This window comes from Patagioenas fasciata, chromosome Z (genome assembly GCF_037038585.1).
Source record: "Patagioenas fasciata isolate bPatFas1 chromosome Z, bPatFas1.hap1, whole genome shotgun sequence".
NCBI lineage: Eukaryota > Metazoa > Chordata > Aves > Columbiformes > Columbidae > Patagioenas > Patagioenas fasciata.
Genome location: NC_092560.1, coordinates 58871066 through 58893512, shown reverse-complemented (window position 1 = coordinate 58893512; position 22447 = coordinate 58871066). Strand labels below are relative to the sequence as shown.

The 22447-nt window shown below is 41.2% G+C and overlaps 1 protein-coding gene across 4 annotated transcripts in view; it reads right to left on the bottom strand.

The window, feature by feature from the left end:
* Positions 1-20685, bottom strand: part of ARL15 (ARF like GTPase 15) — a 230005-nt gene extending 209320 nt beyond the window's left edge. The window contains exons 1-3 of one of the 4 annotated variants that reach the window (XR_011736435.1): positions 20344-20685; positions 6344-6434; positions 5657-5713 (exon numbers count right to left, since the gene is read on the bottom strand). Coding sequence is in view for 3 of the 4 variants with exons in the window: in XM_065861012.2 (XP_065717084.1) it covers positions 5657-5710 (54 nt within the window). In the remaining variant the exon portion in view is untranslated. Of the gene's footprint in view, positions 1-2787; positions 2818-5656; positions 5714-6343; positions 6435-20343 lie in introns of those variants that run through there. The other 3 variants (XM_065861012.2, XM_065861013.2, XM_071802094.1) reach the window with 3 other exon arrangements.
* Between the last annotated feature and the right edge of the window lie 1762 nt (positions 20686-22447).

The following is a 22447-nucleotide window of genomic DNA, read 5'->3' as shown; positions in this document are numbered from 1 at the left end:
GATGCTGTAGAACAGCCCTCCCAAAAGCATTTATGGCTGCACTTACACATGGACACAATCTCAAAGTGTTTTGAAGACAGTAGGCTATAATCATAAAGAAGCTATACCAGCAAGAAATTCAGCAGACCACTGAAAAGTAATTTCAGCACTTGAGCAAACATTTTCAGCTTTATGGTGAGAAGCATTAAAAACACCAAGGATAAAGTAGTAATGGAGAGAATTAGAAGTGTCTTTTCGCCCAAAAAAGCTAACTCTTAACAAGGTTTTATGGCATTCGATATATTTCCCTTAATTTTTTATCTACTGTCTACTTGTATGACCTCTTCCCTTACAAGATATCCATTCTTGAACAAACGTAGGATATCTTCAGAAAATAGAGTTGAACTTTTTACAGTAGAAATTATAATAGCAACATATCACTGATGCCCTCAGGACACACTGCAAGCATGTTCACAGAGAAAAGCAATCTTCTATCAGTCTAAGAAAAACAGACAAGCTTTTAAGCTCACAGTATCAAAACAAGTCTAAGACCTGAAGAACAGACTGATCCCACTTGTGCTGTAATGTGTTGTCTTGTGAAAAATGTTGATTATCCTGCAAGAAATATGATTTCTAATACATAGTGGTTGCCCAGCTGTTGTTAAAAGCAAATACGAAACAATCAGAAACAATCTGCAATTCACTACTCAAAAGCAACACCATTTTTGAGACGAGTGTAACAACAGAGCAATAAATACAACTAAACCAGCTGTATGTAAATACTATGAATGGTATATATTACCGACACTATTTCCACTTGTAAATCACCTGTTAGATTCTTATTTCTGCAGCTGTACAAAGTAGAGGATGTGATTGCAAACACACAAAAAGAGCACTGCCTGCAACTTCTAGCATAATCATGGGGCAGTCTTTCACCATAATTTAGAATTGCTCAGTCAGACTCCAGGAATCCTTCCAAATTAACTCATTTTTTTGCAAACCTCATGACTATGCACAGTCCTAGCCCCTGGGCTATCGACTGTGGAAAAAAATTCACTTTCACTGAAGACTCATTTCTAGCCCTTTTGCTCTGTCAGTAAGCCAAACAATATAGTTAAATGCTGGATTTGTGCACTGGCCATGTAAGTAAATCAACATACCCCACCACTGCCTTGCTGAGTCCACAGCCACAGGGCAGCTCTGACTTCATGCATGTGGCATTTTTGATAAGAGATTGTAGGGATTTTGAATACCTGTACTTGGCAATGCACTTGCAATTTACATCCTATATCTATTATTAATTTGAAATAATTATTTTATATTTTTATAATTAAAGCCTACCATGGTTCAAGCAGCTTGTCTACAGATTTGCAAAAACAAAATGGACATACTCTCATTAAACACAAGTCACTGCCAAAACTCTGGTGACAGCAAGTACCTTTTAGTTAAGGCTGGAAATTAAAAAAATTTACACCTTTCCTTTCCAGCAGTCTACCCACAGAATATCAATAGCGACTGTGAATGGAATTGTCCACATTTCCCAAAGGGTAGCACATAAAAGCACTTTTTCCTGCTGCAATTTTTTGCCTTTGTTTTGCTGCTCATGTCAAGGACACGACATGGGAAAGGGAGGAGTAGACAGGATATGCTATATGAGCTCTGTTGTTACCTTAACTTTATATTTGCCAATGGGAAATCACGTCAGGGAAGCGACGAGTCTCACAGGAAGCTTTCCATACTGGAAGTCCCAGGCTGGCTCCTGAACCTTTCCAAACGTGCACCCATGATTACCTCTTATTCCATGAGTGCCTTGAGTTAGCACCTCAGGTGGTTTCCCTTCAGAGCTTCCCCTTCACCACTTCATGAATAAATGTTATTTCTGTTTTGTGCTAATGTCAGGCAAATTGCTTTTCACACCAGCTGTTCAAATCAGTTAAAGACATGAATTTATTGTTATAAACAGAGACAAATGTAAGTGAATCCAAAGTGAGCCAGAGAACTAAAAGCACATTTACACCATATACTATACTTACCATATATAAACTAAGCACAGCTGTATAAGTGGATCATTTATTTCAACATCTCACCGTGCAAATTCAAGTAAAGAGGCTACCAGTAGCCAAATATCAGTTACTCAGTATTTTCAGGAAGAAGATGGCAACATTGATGCAAGGCTGCTAGAGTGCATCACTTTTGCCATACCCAGCATCTGAGAAGCAGAAAGCTCTACAGGGGGCTTTTGTTATCCTTATGGTGTTTTTTAAATGAGTGCTTTTTAATTTTTTATCTATTTTTCTTCCTAATGCATATCCGCAAAGGACCACACTTCCATCAAGTCTCCTTAGTTGTTCTGTATGGTTCTCAGCACTGCAGAGGCTTCATCATCACGGAATAGGAAAATTAATTTTTTCTTATTTCTGGAGCCACATTTAGGGGGTAGGGACAGGAGATAATACCCTGTTCAAAAAATCTTATTATTATACGCAAACACTCGAGAAGGTAAAAAGTCGAAAAGCTTAGTACAGAGTACCAGAGAACTTTCCAGAGAAGATGTGTATGCATACAATCATGCACATCTTTTCTGAGGTGGAGTCCTCAATATCTATAAAGGTGGCAAATGTCCCATTATAAAAACTGTCTTACAAGACAAAAAAAATCTGGATTATTTTTTCCTCTTAAGTTCATGTAGGTTGAACTCACCATCATTTTATTAGGATTTTTACCTGGTTCAGAAAATTAAATCCGAAACAAAAAGAAAGTTAATGTTAATATAATGATAAGCTCTGCTACAAGCTGTCATGTGCTTACATTTTCCACAGTCATGCAAATTCAAGAAGTAATTTATCTGCTTGTTCCCACACTTCCAACTGACACATCTGACTCAGACACTGGTACGGTGGAAGATGCAGAAGCATATGTCTGAAAGACTGGTACTTCTGCCAGAAGGTACTAGCTGTGTAGAACACACAGAGAAAATGGAGATTTATTTTGGTTGGTTGATTGGCTTTTTAATCTGAAAAGTTTTAACTGAAGTTTATCATAATAATTTCATTTTAGGATACACATCTTTCAGCTTCAGATCCTTAAAAGTATCTATACAGTCTTTATATTAACCACTGCTGCTTTTCTACTACCCCCTTTGAGTCTATACACTTCAAAGTAAGCTTGTCTGGTTTAATTCCCCAAAATGATCATCACATCTCTTTCTGCACTCTTACAAAGATCTACATTTTTCCTAGCTCAAACCAACAAAGCTTTCTCCTCCTAGTCATGGTGGCTGAAGGTGGCACAGACTCTTTTGCCAGGGATAACTATAGAAAACCTTCCTCCATCTCTTAATCTGTGCAGGCCAGAAAAACAGGAAGCCTGTTTAATGGAGTAGTACAGCTGAAGTAATTGGTGCTCAACTGTGTTACTGATAAGCGGCTTGATAACAAACTAACAATTGAGATGTCTGTAGTCCAAAGGACCAAGAGCCTTTGCAAGGCACTTGCAGCACCATACAGCCAGGACCTGTGGAACTCTAAGTGCCCAAGTAACACAGTACAAACTGAACACATGGTGCTGGGAAGGGCTGGCATCTGAGAGACTGCTTAGTTTCTGGATAAAAAACAATCGATTAACAAAAAAACCCTCTCTATTAAATCTGCAAAACAGCCTGCAGTAGAAAGCACACAATACAAGATATAAGGAACTCATTAAATGACAAATACAATCTGGAGTTTCATGTTTTGCTTCTTGACATCAGCAGGGAGCATCATTCTCACTAGCTGCCAGACTGCTCACACACCTGCGGAGCAAACCCAGTGAGCAGGTGACATGACAGCGCACGAGCGGGGCACGGTGCAGAGGAACTGTCGCACTGCATTTTGGCATCACTCCCACATCAGCAGGCCTCTGCCTTTGCTCTGATACCAGAGCCATCCAAACCCATTCTCCAGCCAGATCACTTGAAACCCACCTTTCCAGTGATGGGCACTTCTGTATAAGTAAGTACTCTCTACGCCTAGCATTTTCCTAAAAGAACTATTTTAGCCTTCATATGGGACACATGTCGTCCCAATACACTGTGCCTACTCATCATCCTACTCACCTTCCTCCCTTAAGTTACCAGCAGTCAACAAAATCAGTTCCTCTTTGCATTTTAATAAATGAAGCTATATCTTTATATTTTGTAATTTAAAACATTGAATGAAATTAAATATTACACTGCTCAAAAGGCCACGATGAGATATGAGTTATCCAGCTATCACTAAAGCTGCAGCTACCACATCTTAGAAGTGTACTGCAGTATACACAGCACACTTACCTCTTTGAAACTAAAACAGAACCAATTATTGTCAGAGGGTCTATTTTGCTATACTTTATAGCTGCTTATACCCAGTTCTGCAATACACACTCTATTATACTTGGACATCCTCTCAAACTAATTCAGACAGCTTACTATAGCCTTCTAAGGAGCTGACAGATGGTTTGCATACCTTGCAGCCATTAAAACCTCACACTTGAACTCTGTGATCCTTCAAGATAAGCATACTCATAGGAATTTGCAGAGAGAAGGCCTTCCTAAGGAGCTTAAATACCACATGAAAATATACCTTTGACTTTTCAAGTAGCAGTTTCCTCAAGGAGGATTTTATTCATATTGCCCAAATCACTTATTTTCTACCTTTTAGAAAAGCAGTTTAGATGCTGAAAAGAGAACACAGGCAAATGTAACGGGAAAAAAAACTCAAGCATATATTAAATCCTACCTGGAACCAAATTCTAAGAATAAAAGCAAATGTTAAGCTTTGTGATTCTGTCCTCAATTAAGACTTAATGGTGGTACATAGTCCTCATCATGGTTGTTCGAAAGCCACCTACCCTTTTGACTGTACAGCCTAACAGAATGGGAAGCAGTATTTGCCAGGCTTCCTCCTGAAAAGTCTTAACAGTAAGAGCAGCATTTTCACTCCAAAAGCGCCAGGATTTGAAGGATGATTTGAGAAAGTGTCTTACACATTAGGTAAGCAGAGGTTACACAATGAATTTCTATGAAACACCCCATGCATCTAACTCAGGGGTGTCAAACTCATAAAAATGAGTTTTCTCATCTCTAATTGGAACAACTGGAAGCAGTAAAAACAAAAACAAAACAAAACAAAACAAAAAATTAGCATATTTGGGACATACGTTTGCAGTAAACCACATATTTCTCTTACGTAATTTACTTAAGTTTTGAGAAGTTTAACTTAACAGTATTTGGAAAATATTAAGGCATTCCAGACAAAGTTTACAACAATATGTGCCTTTAGCTGACATGTTGTAATATATGACATTAATCAATCATCAAGGATATTTAAAAACAAATCCATACAAGTCCTTCAGCAATTACATTAGGCCAGAATTCTCAGAAGCTGATACGCACGAATTCCAAATTTTCTTACACCTTAAAATGCTGGCTAAATGTTTCTCCACCTTTTTAATTAAAGTGCCAAATACTTTTTCTGTCCTAGTATCAGTAAATCTTTGACAGGGTAAAACCATGTTGTAGTCTGTTTATGCAGACTAATATGGTAAATCCTTTTTACTAAGTGGATTGCTTCTTCCTGATTCAATAAACTAAGCAACTTCATTTCACTCAAACGGCATTAACACTAACAAAAATTATTAGTTAGTTATAACATGGCCTTACCGTGTAAATGCCAATTCTACAAACAGCAAATGAGAGCTGGATACATTCAGACATAGTCTAAAGAAATTAAAATAAAGACATTACCAAGAATGCTATTTATTAAGAACTAGTTTTCTTCCCATTTCTCCCCTCTCCCCTGAAAGAAACACCTGATGGTATATTACTTTGTGTTTCTCCTGTAAGGCTGTATTAAACAAGCTGAGAAAAATGCAATATAAATTCAGATTATGCAGATATTTTTTACCTCTCATACAGAAATAGCTGCCAACACCAATGCACTTACTAATTCAGCATTTCATTATAGGCCTCAAATTACCTAATGTTCCCCAAAATGCCTGTACACAACATTAACATTTTGCATGCAAACTTTCAGTTCCATTTATTTTTATCTACTCGGGTTTCAAAACAACCTTCAAGAGATATTTTAATAGAGTAATGTGGTTTTTGGCTTCTTAGTGGACTGTAAAGAGCTTCCATGTTCAAATATTATAGTTTTTATCTCCCTATATCAAATTCTCTCCTTCTATATACCAAAATAATGCACAGAGTTTAACGTTTCTACATTTCTGAAGTCACATTCCTTTAGTTTTCTGAGATTTTCATGTTCAAAAGAGAACTCTCTACTGTCTTGAATATTTTACTTGATCTGTTCTTATAGCTGTGAATAATCATATTAAAAGTTTTTACCCTGAACTTGCTCAACTTCCAATCTGCAGTGATGCCACAATTCTATGTCTTCTGCAGTCAACCAGAGAGGCTGAGGACGGATTATGAATTTCTGATGAAACAGATGAAAAACACCTTCTTTAAAAAGCATAAAGAAGCGAGAAAACAAATGCAACTCCCCACCACCAAAATAAAACTTATTGTAGGTTTGCCATTTTTTATATACAGTCAGGTACCGTAAACCAGCCTTACAATAATGTATTCAGAAGGGTAATTAAGGAACTAATTTAAATAAGGTATTTGAGAAGTCACTGTAGGCAAAAATTAAAGCAAACATTTAAATTAAAGTGAAGCATTTTTACTACGTGTTTAACAAGTTCGCACATCATGTGCATGTATTTTAAGATGTTGAAGGTGAAGTGCTGGATATTACAGACTTCAAAAAGTATCAATGGAATTTTTTTTTCCAGTCCCTGCTTTCTAAACAACCTCCCCCCAAAAAATCTGCAATTGTGTTGCCCATTTCATTAGAATTGTGATTTAAAAAAATAAGACAGCAGATCCTATAAATTATGAGTTATAAAAAAAAAAAATATGTAGCAACATTTTTCTTCTACTGTAACTGTTAAGTTTAAATTTCAAATAAACAATATTTCATTGAACTGTCTGAAAGTCAAAAAGTGAAGCAGGAAAAACTGAGAGCAAACCTCAACAGCACAGGTAATCTTCTTTTCCCACTGGAAGTAATCTACTGACAAGGAAACGCTGCTTTAAAGCATCATTTAAATTGACAGGATTTTCTTCTTTTTTTTTTTCCTCCCAGCTTTGAGAACAAACATTAAATTCTATAACTTGTGCTCTGAGTTTCCCACAGAAAAAAAAAAAAAGTCATAGAAAAACAGGAATAGAACTGACTTTGAGAAATCGTATCCTATACAAAGCGATGTATAATAAATATTCTTGACAATATTTGCAGAACTTGTTCCAAAGGTTTCACAGATGACTTCCCCAAGCAATCTTGTCCAGTGCTTCATTACCCTCCCTACCAGATGGTTTCCTAATGTTTAATCCGAGTCTGCTGCAATTTAAGCACCTACTTAAATACACGGTGATACATACAGTGATTTGTATTTTCAGTATCATGACAGATCCTATGTTGATGGCAGACCCAACTTTATATACATAGTATTAACTAAAGTTTATTTCAGGTTGCAAGGGAAGTAAACATGCAGCAGCAAACCGTTACCGTTTCTCGATGTACACAGCTTGCACGTATTTTAGACAAGCAGAGCATTATAAATTGTTTTCCTTGTTTCATTTTTGTTCAGTACTTCCACACCGTACATTCATGGGAGAAATAAGCTCCAGTTCCAATTCCCCAACAAAAGCCTGTGGACCCTTGTTCAGAAGGATAAAGAAAGCTATGTCTGTCTTACCTTACTCATCTGTTGCTGCATTTGCTACTGTTGATGTTTTGAATTCAACAAGCAATTACAAGACATTAATTCTAAAATTGTCTCCTCTTTCCACTGTCATATCTAGTACCAGTGAATGTTTCCCCTATTCATTCTCCAATGAAATATTAAGCTAATCCCTTCCCTAAGCCTCCAAGATAATGCTTATTATATGCAGTCTATAGTATGGAAAAAGCTAATTAATTCTAATGCTGTTATTATCTTCTCTCACATTCACCCCTCCTCCTCCACAAAAATGCACATCTCCCCCATTATTATTTCAGGTTGATCACTGAAAAAGTCTCAGGAATTCATATAAATAATTTGATGTTTAATGATACTAACTTACAGACAATTGCTCTGATCTCTGAATTAAAATATATGCAATAATCTGCTGCTGCAATGTGGAACTTACTCTTGATATTTGTAATCTTTCATTACTTTAGTTTGCAACTCATTTTGGACCACAGAATTGGGTAACAAAACAATTGTTGGAGAGTTTGCATTTAATTTACTTACAGTTTATTGTTGCTTTCTGAAAGGATTTTACATGGTAAGCATGAAAGTAAAAGGAAAAAAAAAATGTAAAAATATACCTACAAAATATTACAAAAGAAAGATACCTTGTTTGATACAATGCTACAAAGACTTGCTGGTACACATCTAAAGTGAGAAGCAGGGTCATTAGGTCAAATATGTCAAACACCACAAGCATGCATCTCTGCCAATATGCACCCTTCTGCTTAGGCAAAGGCTCATCTCACAAATGTTGAATAATTTCTTCAGCTGGAAAAAAAACCTCAGGGCTAACATACGTATTTGCCCAAAACTTCGTTATTTTAATCTTATGTTGTAAAAATGTAATTGTTCATGACTTAGATGTCTGCCTTGCAGCTGTGCAACCTTTAATTCACCACAAGCATTTGTTCTGTCCAATTTTTAAAGCATTCAATCATCAGTACAAATATCAGTACAAAATAATTTTAGTATTTGGCATTTAAACAAAAACCCTCATACAGCTCTGACACAGGCACACATTTGTCTGCAACTGCACAAACTCATTGTTTTAAAATCTATACCTTCACCAAATACAAACTGGAATTTCTATGGATGATATTTATGAAAGCAAATTTTGAAGATATTAATTAGAGTATGTTCTGCAACTGATCCCTTGAAGCTGCAATCACCAAACTGAAAGTACGAGTCTCAAGAACTTGAGTGAGCAAAAGGAGGGGAGAGATCCTAATCAGCTCTTGGAAAAGACAGAAAAGGCTCAACACCTGGCAGAAGTGCAGGAGCTGGTACCCTCAATTCTGCCCACCAACAGAAATACTCACCTTGACCTTTTTTGATAGAAAGAGCTTCTTCAAATACATAGCAGATAAAACTAACACCAGAGGCAATGTGGGGCCACTGATGAACGAGGTGGGTGCCCTGGTGACAGAAGATACAGAGAAGGCAGAGTTACTGAATGCCTTCTTTGTCCCTGTCTACACTGTCGGCAGCTGTCCTGAGGAGCCCCGTATCCCTGAGGCCCAAGACGGAGTCAGGCCAATGGACGAGTTTGCCTTGGTTGATGAGGACTGTGCTAGGGACCAGTTAAGCAATCTGGACATCCACAAATCCATGGGTCCTGATGGAATGCACCTGCGGGTGCTGAGGGAGCTGGCTGAGGTCATTGCTAGGCCACTCTCCATCATCTTTACCAAGTCTTGGGAAATGAGAGAGATGCCTGAGGACTGGAGGAAAGCAATGTCACTCCAGTCTTCAAAAAGGGCAAGAATGACAACCGGGGTAACTATAGGCCAGTCAGCCTCACCTCCATCCCTGGAAAGGTGATAGAACAACTTATCCTTCGCACCATCCCAAGGCATATCAAGGATAAGAGGGTAATTATGGGCAGTCAGCATGGCTCCACCAAGGGGAAGTCATGCTTAACCAACCTCATCGCCTTTTATGAGGACATAATGAGGTGGATAGATGATGGTAAAGCAGTGGAGATGGTCTATCTTGATTTCAGTAAAGCATCTGACACAGTCTCCCACAGCATCCTTGCAGCTAAACTGAGGAAGCATGGTCTGGATGAACAGGTAGTGAGGTGGACTGCGAACTGGCTGAAGTAAAGCCAGAGAGTTGTGGTCAATGGGACAGAGTCCAGTTGGAAGCCTGTATCTAGTGATGTCCCTCAAGGGTCGGTACTGGGACCAGTATTATTCAATATATTCATCAATGACTTGGATGAGGGAATACAGGGCACTGTCAGCAAGTTTGCTGATGACACCAAGCTGGGAGGAGTGGCTGACACACCAGAAGGTTGTGCTGCTATCCAGAGAGACCTGGACAGGCTGGAGAGTTGGGCAGGGAGAAGCTTAATGAAATATAACAAGGGCAAGTGTAGAGTCCTGCATCTGGGTAGGAATGAATAGCTGGGGAATGACCTATTAGAGAGCAGCATAGGGGAAAGGGACCTGGGGGTCCTGGTGGACAACAGGATGACCATGAGCCAGCACTGTGCCCTTGTGGCCAGGAAGGCCAATGGCGTCCTGGGGTGTATTAGAAAGGGGGTGGTTAGTAGGTCGAGAGAGGTTCTCCTTCCCCTCTACTCTGCCCTGGTGAGACCACACCTGGAATATTGTGTCCAGTACTGGGCCCCTCAGTTCAAGGACAGGGAACTGCTGGAGAGAGTCCAGCGCAGGGCAACAAAGATGATGGAGTGGAGCATCTCCCTTATGAGGAAAGGCTGAGGGAGCTGGGTCTCTTTAGTTTGGAGAAGAGGAGATTGAGGGGTGACCTTATCAATGTTTACAAATATATAAAGGGTGAGGGTCACGAGGATGGAGCCAGGCTCTTTTCAGTGACAATCAGTGGTAGGACAAGGGGCAATGGGTACAAACTGGAAGACAGGAGGTTCCGCTCAAATATGAGAAGAAATTTCTTCTCAGTGAGGGTGCCAGAACACTGAAACAGGCTGCCCAGGGAGGTTGTGGAGTCTCCTTCTCTGGAGACATTTAAAACCCACCTAAACACCTTCCTGTGTAACCTCATCTAGGTGTTCTTGCTCTGGCAGGGGGATTGGACTAGATGATCTTTCGAGGTCACTTCCAATACCTAATGTTCTGTGATTCTGTGTGACCTTATCTTTGCTTTGCCATAATTCTAAATAAATTATGGCAATAAGTATAGTTCCAAGACCACAAAACCAGAAAATATTATGATAAGCAGAAGTTGTTCATTTTTTCCTGGTGATACATCATTTCAGTAAAATAATGATTAAGGTGCCCTCCCGCCCATTCATAAAGAAGTGATCCACCCTCAGTAATCACTTGGAATCACTGGACCTTTTGGGCAGTAGCTTTTCATCCCCATCCTTCTCTGCACTTTTTTTGCTGCATACAAAATGTGAAAATTAGTAATACAACTGTAAACAATATGCAGAATTTAAGGTATCTATATGTATTGACCCTGAAATAAATTCTCAGCACTTACATGTTCTAAAGAATGTATACGTACCCAGAAGCACACACAACTATGCTACAGAACAGCTGGCAGGAACTTCAGCCAGAACCACTGTTTGCTAAGCTTGTGCACTGAACGCCAGGTAGCAACTTGAAGGTTCCTCTTTCTACACAAAACGACACAGCCCTCTAGCACATTCCATTAATAACATTTCTAATTTGAAGCCCCCAAATTCTTTTTTAATACAGTTCCAAGAAATAAAAGACACACCGTATATTTTCATATTCTCCTTAAATGCTGAATAATAAGGTTTTTCAATACTGACCTTCTTTTTCATAAGCATTAGAAAAATAAATCTGAGTCTAGACACAAGAAGAAACCTGATGCTGATGGAAAAGCAATATGTGAACAGGAAATAGAAGTGGATTCAATATCTCTCCTATCATCACAAAAAGTAATCAAGTGAATGCACCAGAGGAAAAATGCTTCCCCCTCTTTCAGGCAATATTGTCACTAGAACAGTGTTCCATGACTGTTTCCAGGAGTGCAATGGTCCAGGCAATGAAAGACACAGATCATCCAACACAATATGAAAAGCTGCAAAAACAGCATAGACATTTCTCAAGAATATTGGACTTTTTCTCCAGTCTTGCTGGAACTTGAAATTATGCAAATTTATAGGCAAGAATCAAGCACTGAGAGAACAGATCATTCACTGTAGTATGCATCACCACTCTGTGGTCTACACAGGCAGTCAATCCAGTTTCAGGTTCACTCAGTGTTGTAAACCTTACCTATAAAGTCATGAATTGGTTGGGACACAAATGTTGGAAAGTCAATAGCCTTTGTTCGTATGTCAAGGCAGAAGGAACCCTTTAGCTACACATCCTTGGAGCAGATTAAGCATCTTCATAAATCCTTCTGAATTAAAAATTCTCACCTCCTGTGCAGTCAATGCAGTTCTGCTTGCACTGGGGAGCACTCCTGGACACCATCCAGAATATCTCAATTTTCTGACTGCAGTTTCCTGTTCTAGAACTAAATCTCGCTGTCCCCTCAATAAGGAGGGGTAGAGGTGTTTAGCACACAGCTTAAGCACCAGGACATACGGGGAGTTATATCTCACGGACACATTCTCAAATTCCAGCAATCACAGCTTCAGGATCTTCACAAGCCTACCATAGCATCTGAACATCATGTTTAATAATCCCCTGCAAAGGACCTGTCTTCCAAAAAACTGCAAATTCACAGTCTACTCATCTCAGCCTCCCCAGTGTTACTGCACAAGTGGGACACAGAATTCAACCATATCTTTAGGAAAAGAAGTTCCTGGATTATAACTGTGATCAAGTTCTTTACTGGGAGAAATGACTTATTGCCTATTTACCCTCGCTTTATGATTTCAAAGGTGTCTATAGTATTGCCTCACCACACCATTCAGCTGTCTCTTCTTCAGATTGAAGGGCTATAATGATTTAATCCCTCCTTGTATGGAAGCAATTGTTTCTTTCAATTACCACATTATCCTTCTCTATATCGTCCCTGGTTTCACAATACTCCTTCTGAGATGACGCAACTGGAAACAGCATTTTCAACAACAGCAAACCTTGCATTTAAGCAGTGTAAAAAATTAGATTTTTCTTTTCCTTCTTAATACTCTAAACTTGTTGACAGCTGTCTGGGTTGAGATGACAGTTTAAAGAAGGACCCTCTTTCCCTTTCCTGAGTGCTGATGGTATTTTAGTGCCTATCCATGCATCTGTACTGTCAAGGGACTTCAACTATAAATATACGCAACTTTGCATTTATCAGCACTGAATTTCATGTGCCACTTTATTACCAATATCAAAAAGGATACTATGATTTTTTTTTCCCAGGTTCATTATGCACCCTTAATATTTGTTTCTGCATCAGCCCATCCAAAGCATATTCGGTTTATACAACTAAACACAAACATGAAATTCCCTTGCAATCTCTGCATTCTCTTCTCCATCTTATTCACTGCCAGAGCAGGACTATCAATGCTCATTTATGAAACTTGCTATTGACAGTTTGCAGAACAATTACCTCATTTTTAATAGCTTCAGTTTTCCATCTCAGAGGCAAAATCATATAAAGGAAGACTAGGCAGCAGTTAATGTAAAAGCTAATAAAACATAGGAAACAGATGCTTCTTCCATTCAAAAGTTCCAAGTGACAACAAGAAAAAAAACTCTTCAAATTCACTTCCCCCATGTCAACAGTTCCTACCAGATCTTGGATGCCACCTTGCTTCCCCACACCCTCCAATGCCAAAAATTAATGTGGTGTGAACAGATTGTTTTTTCTACTCCTCCACTAAAACATACCCCATAAAAGCAAAGCATTGTACAAAGATTCATGTTCTTCCTGTTGTTTGCCCTTGTAAGTAACAACGCTGTAGGGCAGGACTGCATCTAAACACAAGAGGACCTGTCAGCTAAGACTTCCTGCTTTCTGTCTCTTCCTCAGATAGCAGGAAGGGTACTTAACACCCTCATCTTGGCAATTAACATAGTCACCTTACCAGGCTGCCAGTGAGACAAAAGAAAAGTTCTGCACTCTAAAGAGCTCCAGTAGGAGATAAGCCAGTCTCTTATTTAATTGCAGATACTCTACTTGCGTCCCCAAGTACTTCTATACAGTCAAGCAGTTTCACTTCTGAAAGTTTTGTCACACATACAGTGAAAGAAAGCAAAACCAACATGCTCCAAAACCCAAACAATCACAAGATTTTAAGTAATGCATATGTTTTTTTTCTTTATGGTTTTACAGCTGTTTAGGGCCACATTTGTGCTTTTAAATTTGAAACTAAAAATGCTTCTTTTGTTAATGGAAAGCTGATATCCTCACATAACAAAACTTCAGAACTCACTTTAAAAGAATAAACATCACAAGCTGGCAGTAGTAAAAACATGAGCTGATGTTGCTGATGACAAGCCAAAAATGGTAATCAGCATGGGGTATTAGGAAGAATATCATGTTTTCACTAACTTCAATTTTCTCACTTACGAAAAGCTTGCATTTGTAACCTTTTGTGAAATTCATCGCTATGTTGCCTCAAGCTTGGAGGTCTGACTGAAAAAATACAGGAGCAGTGTACTGCAGAGCAACTTGAGGACCTACAAATATTGAACCTGGGACTAATTCACAAGGATACTGTAGGGCTATTCACAACAAACACAGACTAGCACATTTTCCAAAACTGGGACTCACTTTTTGATGCAATACCAGTTACCATCCTACTGCAATCCTTATCACAGAGAAGGCAAAATGGTAAAGGAATTTTATTTAAAACATGCTATTTAACTCATTTCTTCAGTGTGTTCATCTGTAGAGAATGAATTTTCTGGTTCTGCAATATTCCTGTGATTTTACAGAATCTTGTGCTAGAAATTATAATCACATTAAGGCACTCTTTTGTGTTCCCAAGGAATCTGCATCAAGTTTCACTGTAACTTCCACCTTTGAATCAAAAGTTTACCTGGGGAATTCCATAATGCTTCCTATTGCAGGATGAGCAAATGCAGCATTTGACTTTTATCTTCTACAAAGGAACTCTACACTTCTGCTTGCTGATCTATGTTGAGCCAAGTAACTTCCACTGAGTTAAGTCACCATTGTTTTTATTGCCCTCTCTATATAGCTGATTACATCTTTCAGCAAAAACTGTCTGCAATACTGGCTAGGTAGATTCTACTGAGGAGGAGGATCTGTTTTCCAGAGCACGTCTTCAGCTAGATCAGGTTCTTGAACTCCCAAACTTAATTAAGTCAGAAACATGCTCATTCAGGTGATGTCATCTCCCAGAATGGATTCCATTTGCCATGCCCAGTTGATTTAGGTTTGAATGTCATGCTTCATAGAGCTGAAATACCATCAGGAACCTAGCCACAAGAACTTCCTCGCATGAAGGTCTCAAAAATTTGTTTTGGGATTCTTCCTACACTGCTGTGCTGATGCAGAAAATAATCAGAAGCAGCAGCACTCTCACTGCCAGAAAAAGTGACCCTGGCAACGGATACAATAGCAAGTAGTGCAGCACAGCAAAAGCTGGTGCTGAAGGCCAAGTACTTGTAATACATACTTTACGCATTTTACTTCAGACTCGTTCTGATCTGGTCCTGTGGACTGAAAATTCATTAGTTGAGTACATCCTCCAATCTGCTTTCATCTGAAAAATACCAAGTTCACATGATCTGTGATCACTGTGCAATGCAAACCTACGTACAGTACTTAGAGGTGGCTTAAGATTCACTTCAAAACCTTACATCTGATCCAAACGCTAATAGTGTTGCATGTGCCCTGGACACTAGTTGATCTTATATAAGTTAGTTGCCTTCTTTCTTGCATTCAGCTATATCCTTATTTTTAAACCACTGTCAGATCCTTCATCCTCATGCCACATCAGCTTCACAAACTGAAGGAGGGATCGCATCTTAAAATACAAGCCCTTGTGTTGTACAGAAGGTGTAACATTTCAAGGATGATACATGAGTCAACAGACAGCCCCAACAATCCTTATCACATGACAAAACACAAAATTAATATGATGAGGGGTGTTTAGCAAACAATAAGAGGGCAAGGCTACATAGACCTTTGTTACTCATGTTGTAGGTGATGCATCAAAAACCTATGCATGCCTCAGTGGAAAAAAATCTAAGGTTCCTAGTATGGACCTTGGCACACCTTTCCTTAGACAAAGAACAGCAGCTACTAGTTTACAAAGTTTCAGTGAAGTAAGACTCTAACCTTCAGATGTTCTCATAATGCTATTTGTAGTACAGGGGTGTCAATGGTATTTTCACGAGGGCCACATCAGCCTCGTGGCTACCTTCAAAGGGCCAAATGTAATTTTAGGACTGTATAAATGTAACTACTCCTGTTGTAGTACAAGAAAGAGTGTTTTCTATGGCCTGCAGACACCAAACAATGGAACAGGCAACAGCAATGGAAAGACAGGATCTGAAGTAAATTAGAACCATTAAGTAGTCATGATCTATCCTGTATTACCACCTTCTAATCAAACCTGTACAATTAAATTAAAGGGCCCAGCAAAATAAAAGGGAAGGTCTTAAAGATAAGCCGTCCAAAAGTTGCTCAGAAATATCTTTTACTTTATTTTAGTATCACTTAATGTTTTTAAGAACACCACAGCTTGATATATGCAGCTTTCACCAGTCAAGAAAGGCTTTGCCTGAACGGTATCCAGAAATTGAGGTCAAGACCATCCAGAAACCAAGAAACTCTGAAGTCACTTAAAGCCCTATTCATCTGAAAAATTAGTTCAATTTACTCAAAAACTATCCAAAGTTTAGCTCCTCTGTGCACACATACAGAAGTAAAATAGTTCATCACAGCTAACTAATGTGCAAGTAACTGAAAAAAAAAAACTTATAGTTAAAAAAACAGTCCCCAACAAAGCAACAAAGTTGTTACCGCACTAAGAGTGTGCACTCTCTTGTCTTTGCAATAGTCATGGTTATGCTTAATTTTTATGAAGAAAAAGAAAAAATATCACTAAATTTATTGTGGTTTTTCATGCAAGAAGTGTTGCCTTCCATTTTAGGTTGGAATATAACTTCCATTACCTGCCCAAGAAACATTCTTACATACAACTGAGATACTACATAGTAGAGAATACTATTTAAGGATAAGCTATCTTATTAAAAATGCTAAATATACAAAATTAGAGAGATTATCAAATTTATCTTGCACACTCCCAGGGCAATATAAAGCCTCTTCTTTTTTCATAAAATCACATTAATTCACATTTCTACATCACGCTCTAAAGTAGCTTTTAAAAGCCCTACACAGATCAGGCTGATACATGCAGCTGTTCAATATAAGATCCTTATCTAGTACTGAGGGTGCCACTGAAGAAGTATATTGTGAAAGTCTACTCAACAGCTTAAAATTTGCATTGCAAGTACCACATATGAAAACAGAAGCATTTGCTACTGTTTCCCAACGAGTTCTGCAAGCAAAAATTGTAAGACTGATCACATACCAAGGTTTTCACAAGATGCATCATGCTGTAATTTCTTGAGTATAGTCTACTGAATGTAGGCCAGCCAGCACAGGTCTGTGTACACATCAAAATCCTTCCAGACACAATGCAGCAAGAATGAAGCAGAAGGTTGCAGAGACACCACAGGACTATGTAGTCTAGTCACAAAACCCTACAAATCTACATTGATGCAGTTGTGTTTGCATAGTATGTTTTAAGGGAGTTAACTTCAAAACAAGGACAATAAACTGTATGAGTAAAAGGTGCTTCTAAGTGAGCGAAGATGGATTTTTTTTTTTCCTAGACATTGAACCTGGGTTAGCCATGTTGATTAAAAAACAAAACAAAATACACTCCCAACACTGTAATTACATCAATAAAAAAATAAAACAGACACAGGGCTCAAGAGCCTCTTCTAGCTATTAAAGATACAGAGGCTAATGTTACTCTTTGTTATGATGCAAAACCAGACCAGAGCACCACAGAAGATACTTTCTTAATATCAGTACTTTATCAAATGCCACTAGTCATAAATCACAGATCACAGTCCAAGATGGCTCCAACTGACTCAGTTCTGAGCAGGTTTTAAACATTTTCAATAACCTACTGATATTTGCAGGTGCTGCAGTGTCCAGTATTTCTTGGGATCAGCTCCTTAAAGAAGAAGAAAGTCTCCAACAATGTAGGCCCTATCCAGGAAAAATCAGGAAAAGAATGTTCCTATGCCAGACTGTAAAGAGCTAGCTGAAACAGACCCCTTCCCAAGAGGGAATGACTCCTGACTCCACAATGCAGCACACCTGACATCAGTTATATCCTAGGCTCCTTCCATTAGACATCCCTGTTAAGCCCCACTGCTAACCAACACTTTGTCTAATGCTCTGTCAAAGGATGACTGCAGCCAGAAAAAACTGCATCCTTTGCCCATTTTTATGCAAGGGATGACTGCCGCAACAGCTTGGTCCTCCAGGCTGAAAATGTGTTGTAGACAATTCGTTGCCTAAGTCACCATAATCCCTCCTTTTTGACAGAGCAGAATTTCTAAGATGCTTGAGTCCACCACTGATTACCACCATTAACAGAGAAAGGCAAAAGAGGACTCATCTCCTTCATTTGGTGAAGACAAGGACTGGAAAGGGAAGTCCTCTACACAAATGCATGCCAAATATTTGAACCACCAAAAAGAATTTTGTTTTCTTTCAAAGTTACAAACACATGCAAAAAAAATTTTTTTTTTTTATCCTTTGGTTTAAAACAGCTGATGTCAGTTGCAACAAGTACTCCTAAGATCAAGGGACACCTACTGTATAAAGAAGTATGGAAAGCCCAGCAACAAGCACCAGCCAGTGATGGATAAAGGCATCTTGGATTGTCCCAGACTGTCAGCAGACCAGTGCCCTGTTTAAACTATTATCACTAACCCCTGGCTTTCACCATCTATAAAAAATAACTTTGCTGATGTGTAATAACTTCGATGTCAAAAGAGTCCTTTATGTTTCATATGCCACTATAACATGCACTGTAAGACTGATAATACCTTGAGAGAGTCTGTCTTCAGACATTAAGCAAAAAATGCGTGAACACTGAGGATTATCATTATCCTGAAGATTCACTGTTTTTTAGAGATGGCACTAATGAAGGTCACACAACAGAAAAGAGGATAAGGATCAACTGGAGAAAAAAAGCAAAGAAAAAAAATGTAGAGCTACTTAATCCCCTCCCCCTTTAGTTAATAAAAAAACATGCGTTCATTTCCCAAGGCTTATTAAATGTATTGTTCTTGAAGCAGCTGGCCTTCCACACAACAGCCTGTAGCAGTCACCAAGGTTAACGGAAGCATTTCAAAAAGTACGGGATGGCCAGTTTCATCTGGATATAAATTTATAAAGGAAAAAAATCTAAGAAACAGCTCCAGGCTCTCAAGGAGCTACAAGGGCGCATTTGGCACACAGCAAGTTTATTATCAGTATTTCATTAACTAGGTTCTTAAAGAGAAGTCAACCTACCATTTCTGCCACACGGGACTCTCTATTCTCCCTCCATTACTAGAATTCTGGAAGGAAAGCCTAAAACATTTTCTTTTTTGGTATAAAACTAGATAACCCAAACTAAATCTAACCTATATAGACACAATAATAATATTTAAGTATTTAATCTCTTTCTGGTTTAATTAATCTCATCATCAGAGAAGGAAAAGTCAGTCATGCATTCAGCCCTCATCTCACTATAGCAAATCTTTAATCCACTAAAGAGAGCATCTCCCGAAATGTTGTTGACTGATGAACCTTTCTTGAAAGCCTACACCCATGCACATCGCACGGAAGGACATCAGGAAGGCTGAGTCAAGTTTCTGACTCCAAATACTTCCTGACTGGGCGCAGAACACCAACAGCGGACAGGGGTGGCCAAAAGAGACCTACTCCTTATTGCCCCAGCTGACTCTTTGCAGCACTCCACGAGGAAGGAGGGGGCACAGACTATAGCCTGAGGGATAGGGCAGGCCCACTACACTCTCCCACTGCTATGCTGAAAAGACCAGGTATGCAGGTACCATACTAAAATAAAGTCACCAGCTCATCTACCAGACGTGCCACCGGGCTTACTTGCCAAATGTAAACCCCGAGTGAGCCTGCACGGCCAACCACGACCCCAGCTGGAGTGCATGCCTGCGATACGATCTCTCGTAGGCAAATAAAGCCAATATTCATTAAAGAGCAATAAACGTTAGCCCTGAACACCAGCTGCCTGGGTGCAGGGCTGATCCCGCCCAGGGTGACAATTTAGTTCATTCAAGCGTACCCTAAGCTCATGCATTTAGGAAAAAAACCGCGACCCGGGTCACGGCTTTAGCAATCTAATAGCGGCCAAATGAGCGGGGCGGCCGCACGCTTCAGCGGAACCTTGCCAGTTTATCGCCCTTTAACAGTGCGGCGGGCCGGGAGAAGGCTCCCGGCTGCCCAGCGCCCCCCGCCCCACCTGCCCCCGCCGCGGACCCCGCCTCGGCGCGCTCGGTAACATGTCCGACGGGCCGGCGGCGGGGGGCGGTACGGCGGGGGGCGCCCCGCTCCTTCCGGGGGACCTACCAGGTAATCCATGTACCGGGTGGCGCTGGGCGCCGCGCTGCTGAGGAGGTCTCCGGGACCGCGGGCGCCCGCCCGGCTGACAGCGGCGCTGGGCCACCGGGAGCCTCGCCGTCACGGGGAGCGGCGCTTCCTGCCGCCGCCCCGCCGGCCTCGGCGGTGCGGGGGGCTCGACGGCCGCCGCAAGGTGTAGGGCTGGGGGAGGCTCGGCCGCCGCCGCCCCGAGGGCCAGCGGAGGGTGCGCGGGCGCCGGCGCTGCCCTGGCGGCGCTGTCAGAGCTGCCCGCTCCGCACCGCTCCGCTCCGCACCGCCGCAGCGGCCCTGCGCGCGCGGGGCGGAGGAGGGGCGGCGGAGGGGCGGGAGAGGAGGGGAGGGGCGGGGCGCGCGGCAGGGCACGCGGAGAGGCGGAGAGGCGGAGGGGCGGGGCCACAGCGCAGCCAACCCCAGCCCGGCACCCACGGCGCACGAGTGCTCGCCAGCCGCGAGAGTGCCCGCCCCGCCTGGCTCCGCCCCGCGCGACGTCGCTGTCAGCTGATCGCGGACGTGGGGCGCGAGAAGATCGCTCTTAAAGGGCTACGTGCCCGGCGGGTCACTCGGAAGCCCCGTGGGTAGCACCGGCGGCGGTGCTGTTCGCCTTCTGCTGCCGCCCTGCGAAGGCGACCGGGGCTTCCACCTCAGATGGCCCGTGGCCTGGTCAGTCGGGCTCTCCCGTGCGGATGAGGTGAGGGCTGGAGCCGGCTCCGCTGCGAGAGGAGGAGCAGGGTGACCCGCAGGCTCCGGCCGGCGGCAGGTGCTGCTGCGCTGCGCGCCAGCCTGGGGGCACACGGGAGGAGACCGCCGGGCCGGGCGGAGCAGGGCTGGCATGTCGTGGGTCTCCGCTCCCACGTGCCTGCGACGCTGGGCGGTTTGAACTCGGTGCGGGCCCGGCCGGCGGCTGAGGGAGCGGCCCGGGAGCAGGGGTGAGCGACACCGCTCGCAAATACCGGCATCTTCCTGGTGCGCTGGGCGGGAGTTTTGTTACCAACCCCGATAGAAGGAAGCTGTTGTCAGGAGGGACTGAAGTGCCTAAATCACAGCCAGCTGAGCCCGCCCCCCTGAGTAAACTTACTTCTGAGAGATGTGCTGTAGGCAGGTAAGGAGTATATTCTCTTTATCCTACAGCATAATTCCCCATACCACCTGTGAAAGCAATGCTCACGTCTTGTACTGCAAGCTGACATCTGTCCTGCAGGCTTTTCCACGGATTTGTAATGTTAGCAATACCAACTGTTTTGCTGGAGAAATAGAAGGAAACTTGTCAATATGACTGTGGCATGGGAAATCTAGAAAGAGAGTATCAAGTGACATAATTTTTAAAAGATGTAATAAAAAGAATTGCAAAAAAAAACAGGTAAAGAGCAAACAGGAGTGAAGGACTAAATGAGGATTCAAGAGCAAATGGAAATGCATTTTTGTAAGGATATTAGTAAGCAGTTGGCCCGAATCTGGTAAACTGGGGTGGGGGAACAGCAATTGCTGCTCTCAATTTTGTAATGGATTAAGTCCTGCTGGGAACAGGCTCGGTTACAGCATCCAGTAAGTGTCAAAGAGTGTTGGTAAGTTGTTCTTCCACTCTGTCCAAAAAGCAGGTAGTTCTTGTCAATGGGTAATTCATTTTCCTCATGTGTCTAGGCCAGACTTGCTTCCTTTGACCCCCCCTTACTTTACTTTGGGAGTCAATGTCAAATACAGCTGCATAGCAGGTTAGATTTGATTTAGGTGAGTACAAATGAATTTGTTTACTTTGAATCCTTAAGAAATTTGCTAATTTTAGTATTTTAATAGCTAGAGGGCACAAGGAGGGATACAGGCTTGGCCCTTCCTGCTGTTGCATATTCTGTTTTCCATATAGTCATGGCCATTGCTGGCAACTTTATGATGGTCACAAGGTGACCTTTTGACAGTGGGAAGTACAGTGTGGACAGAGGTGGCTAAAGTACACGTCTCAGTAATGTAACAAAGGAGCTGCCAGAAACTCAAACTTCTTCATTCTGTCATTGTGTATGATTTTTAACATTTTGCAGTGATTTCCTCTTGGCCTTTAGGACCTTTTATTTCTTCTTTTTAG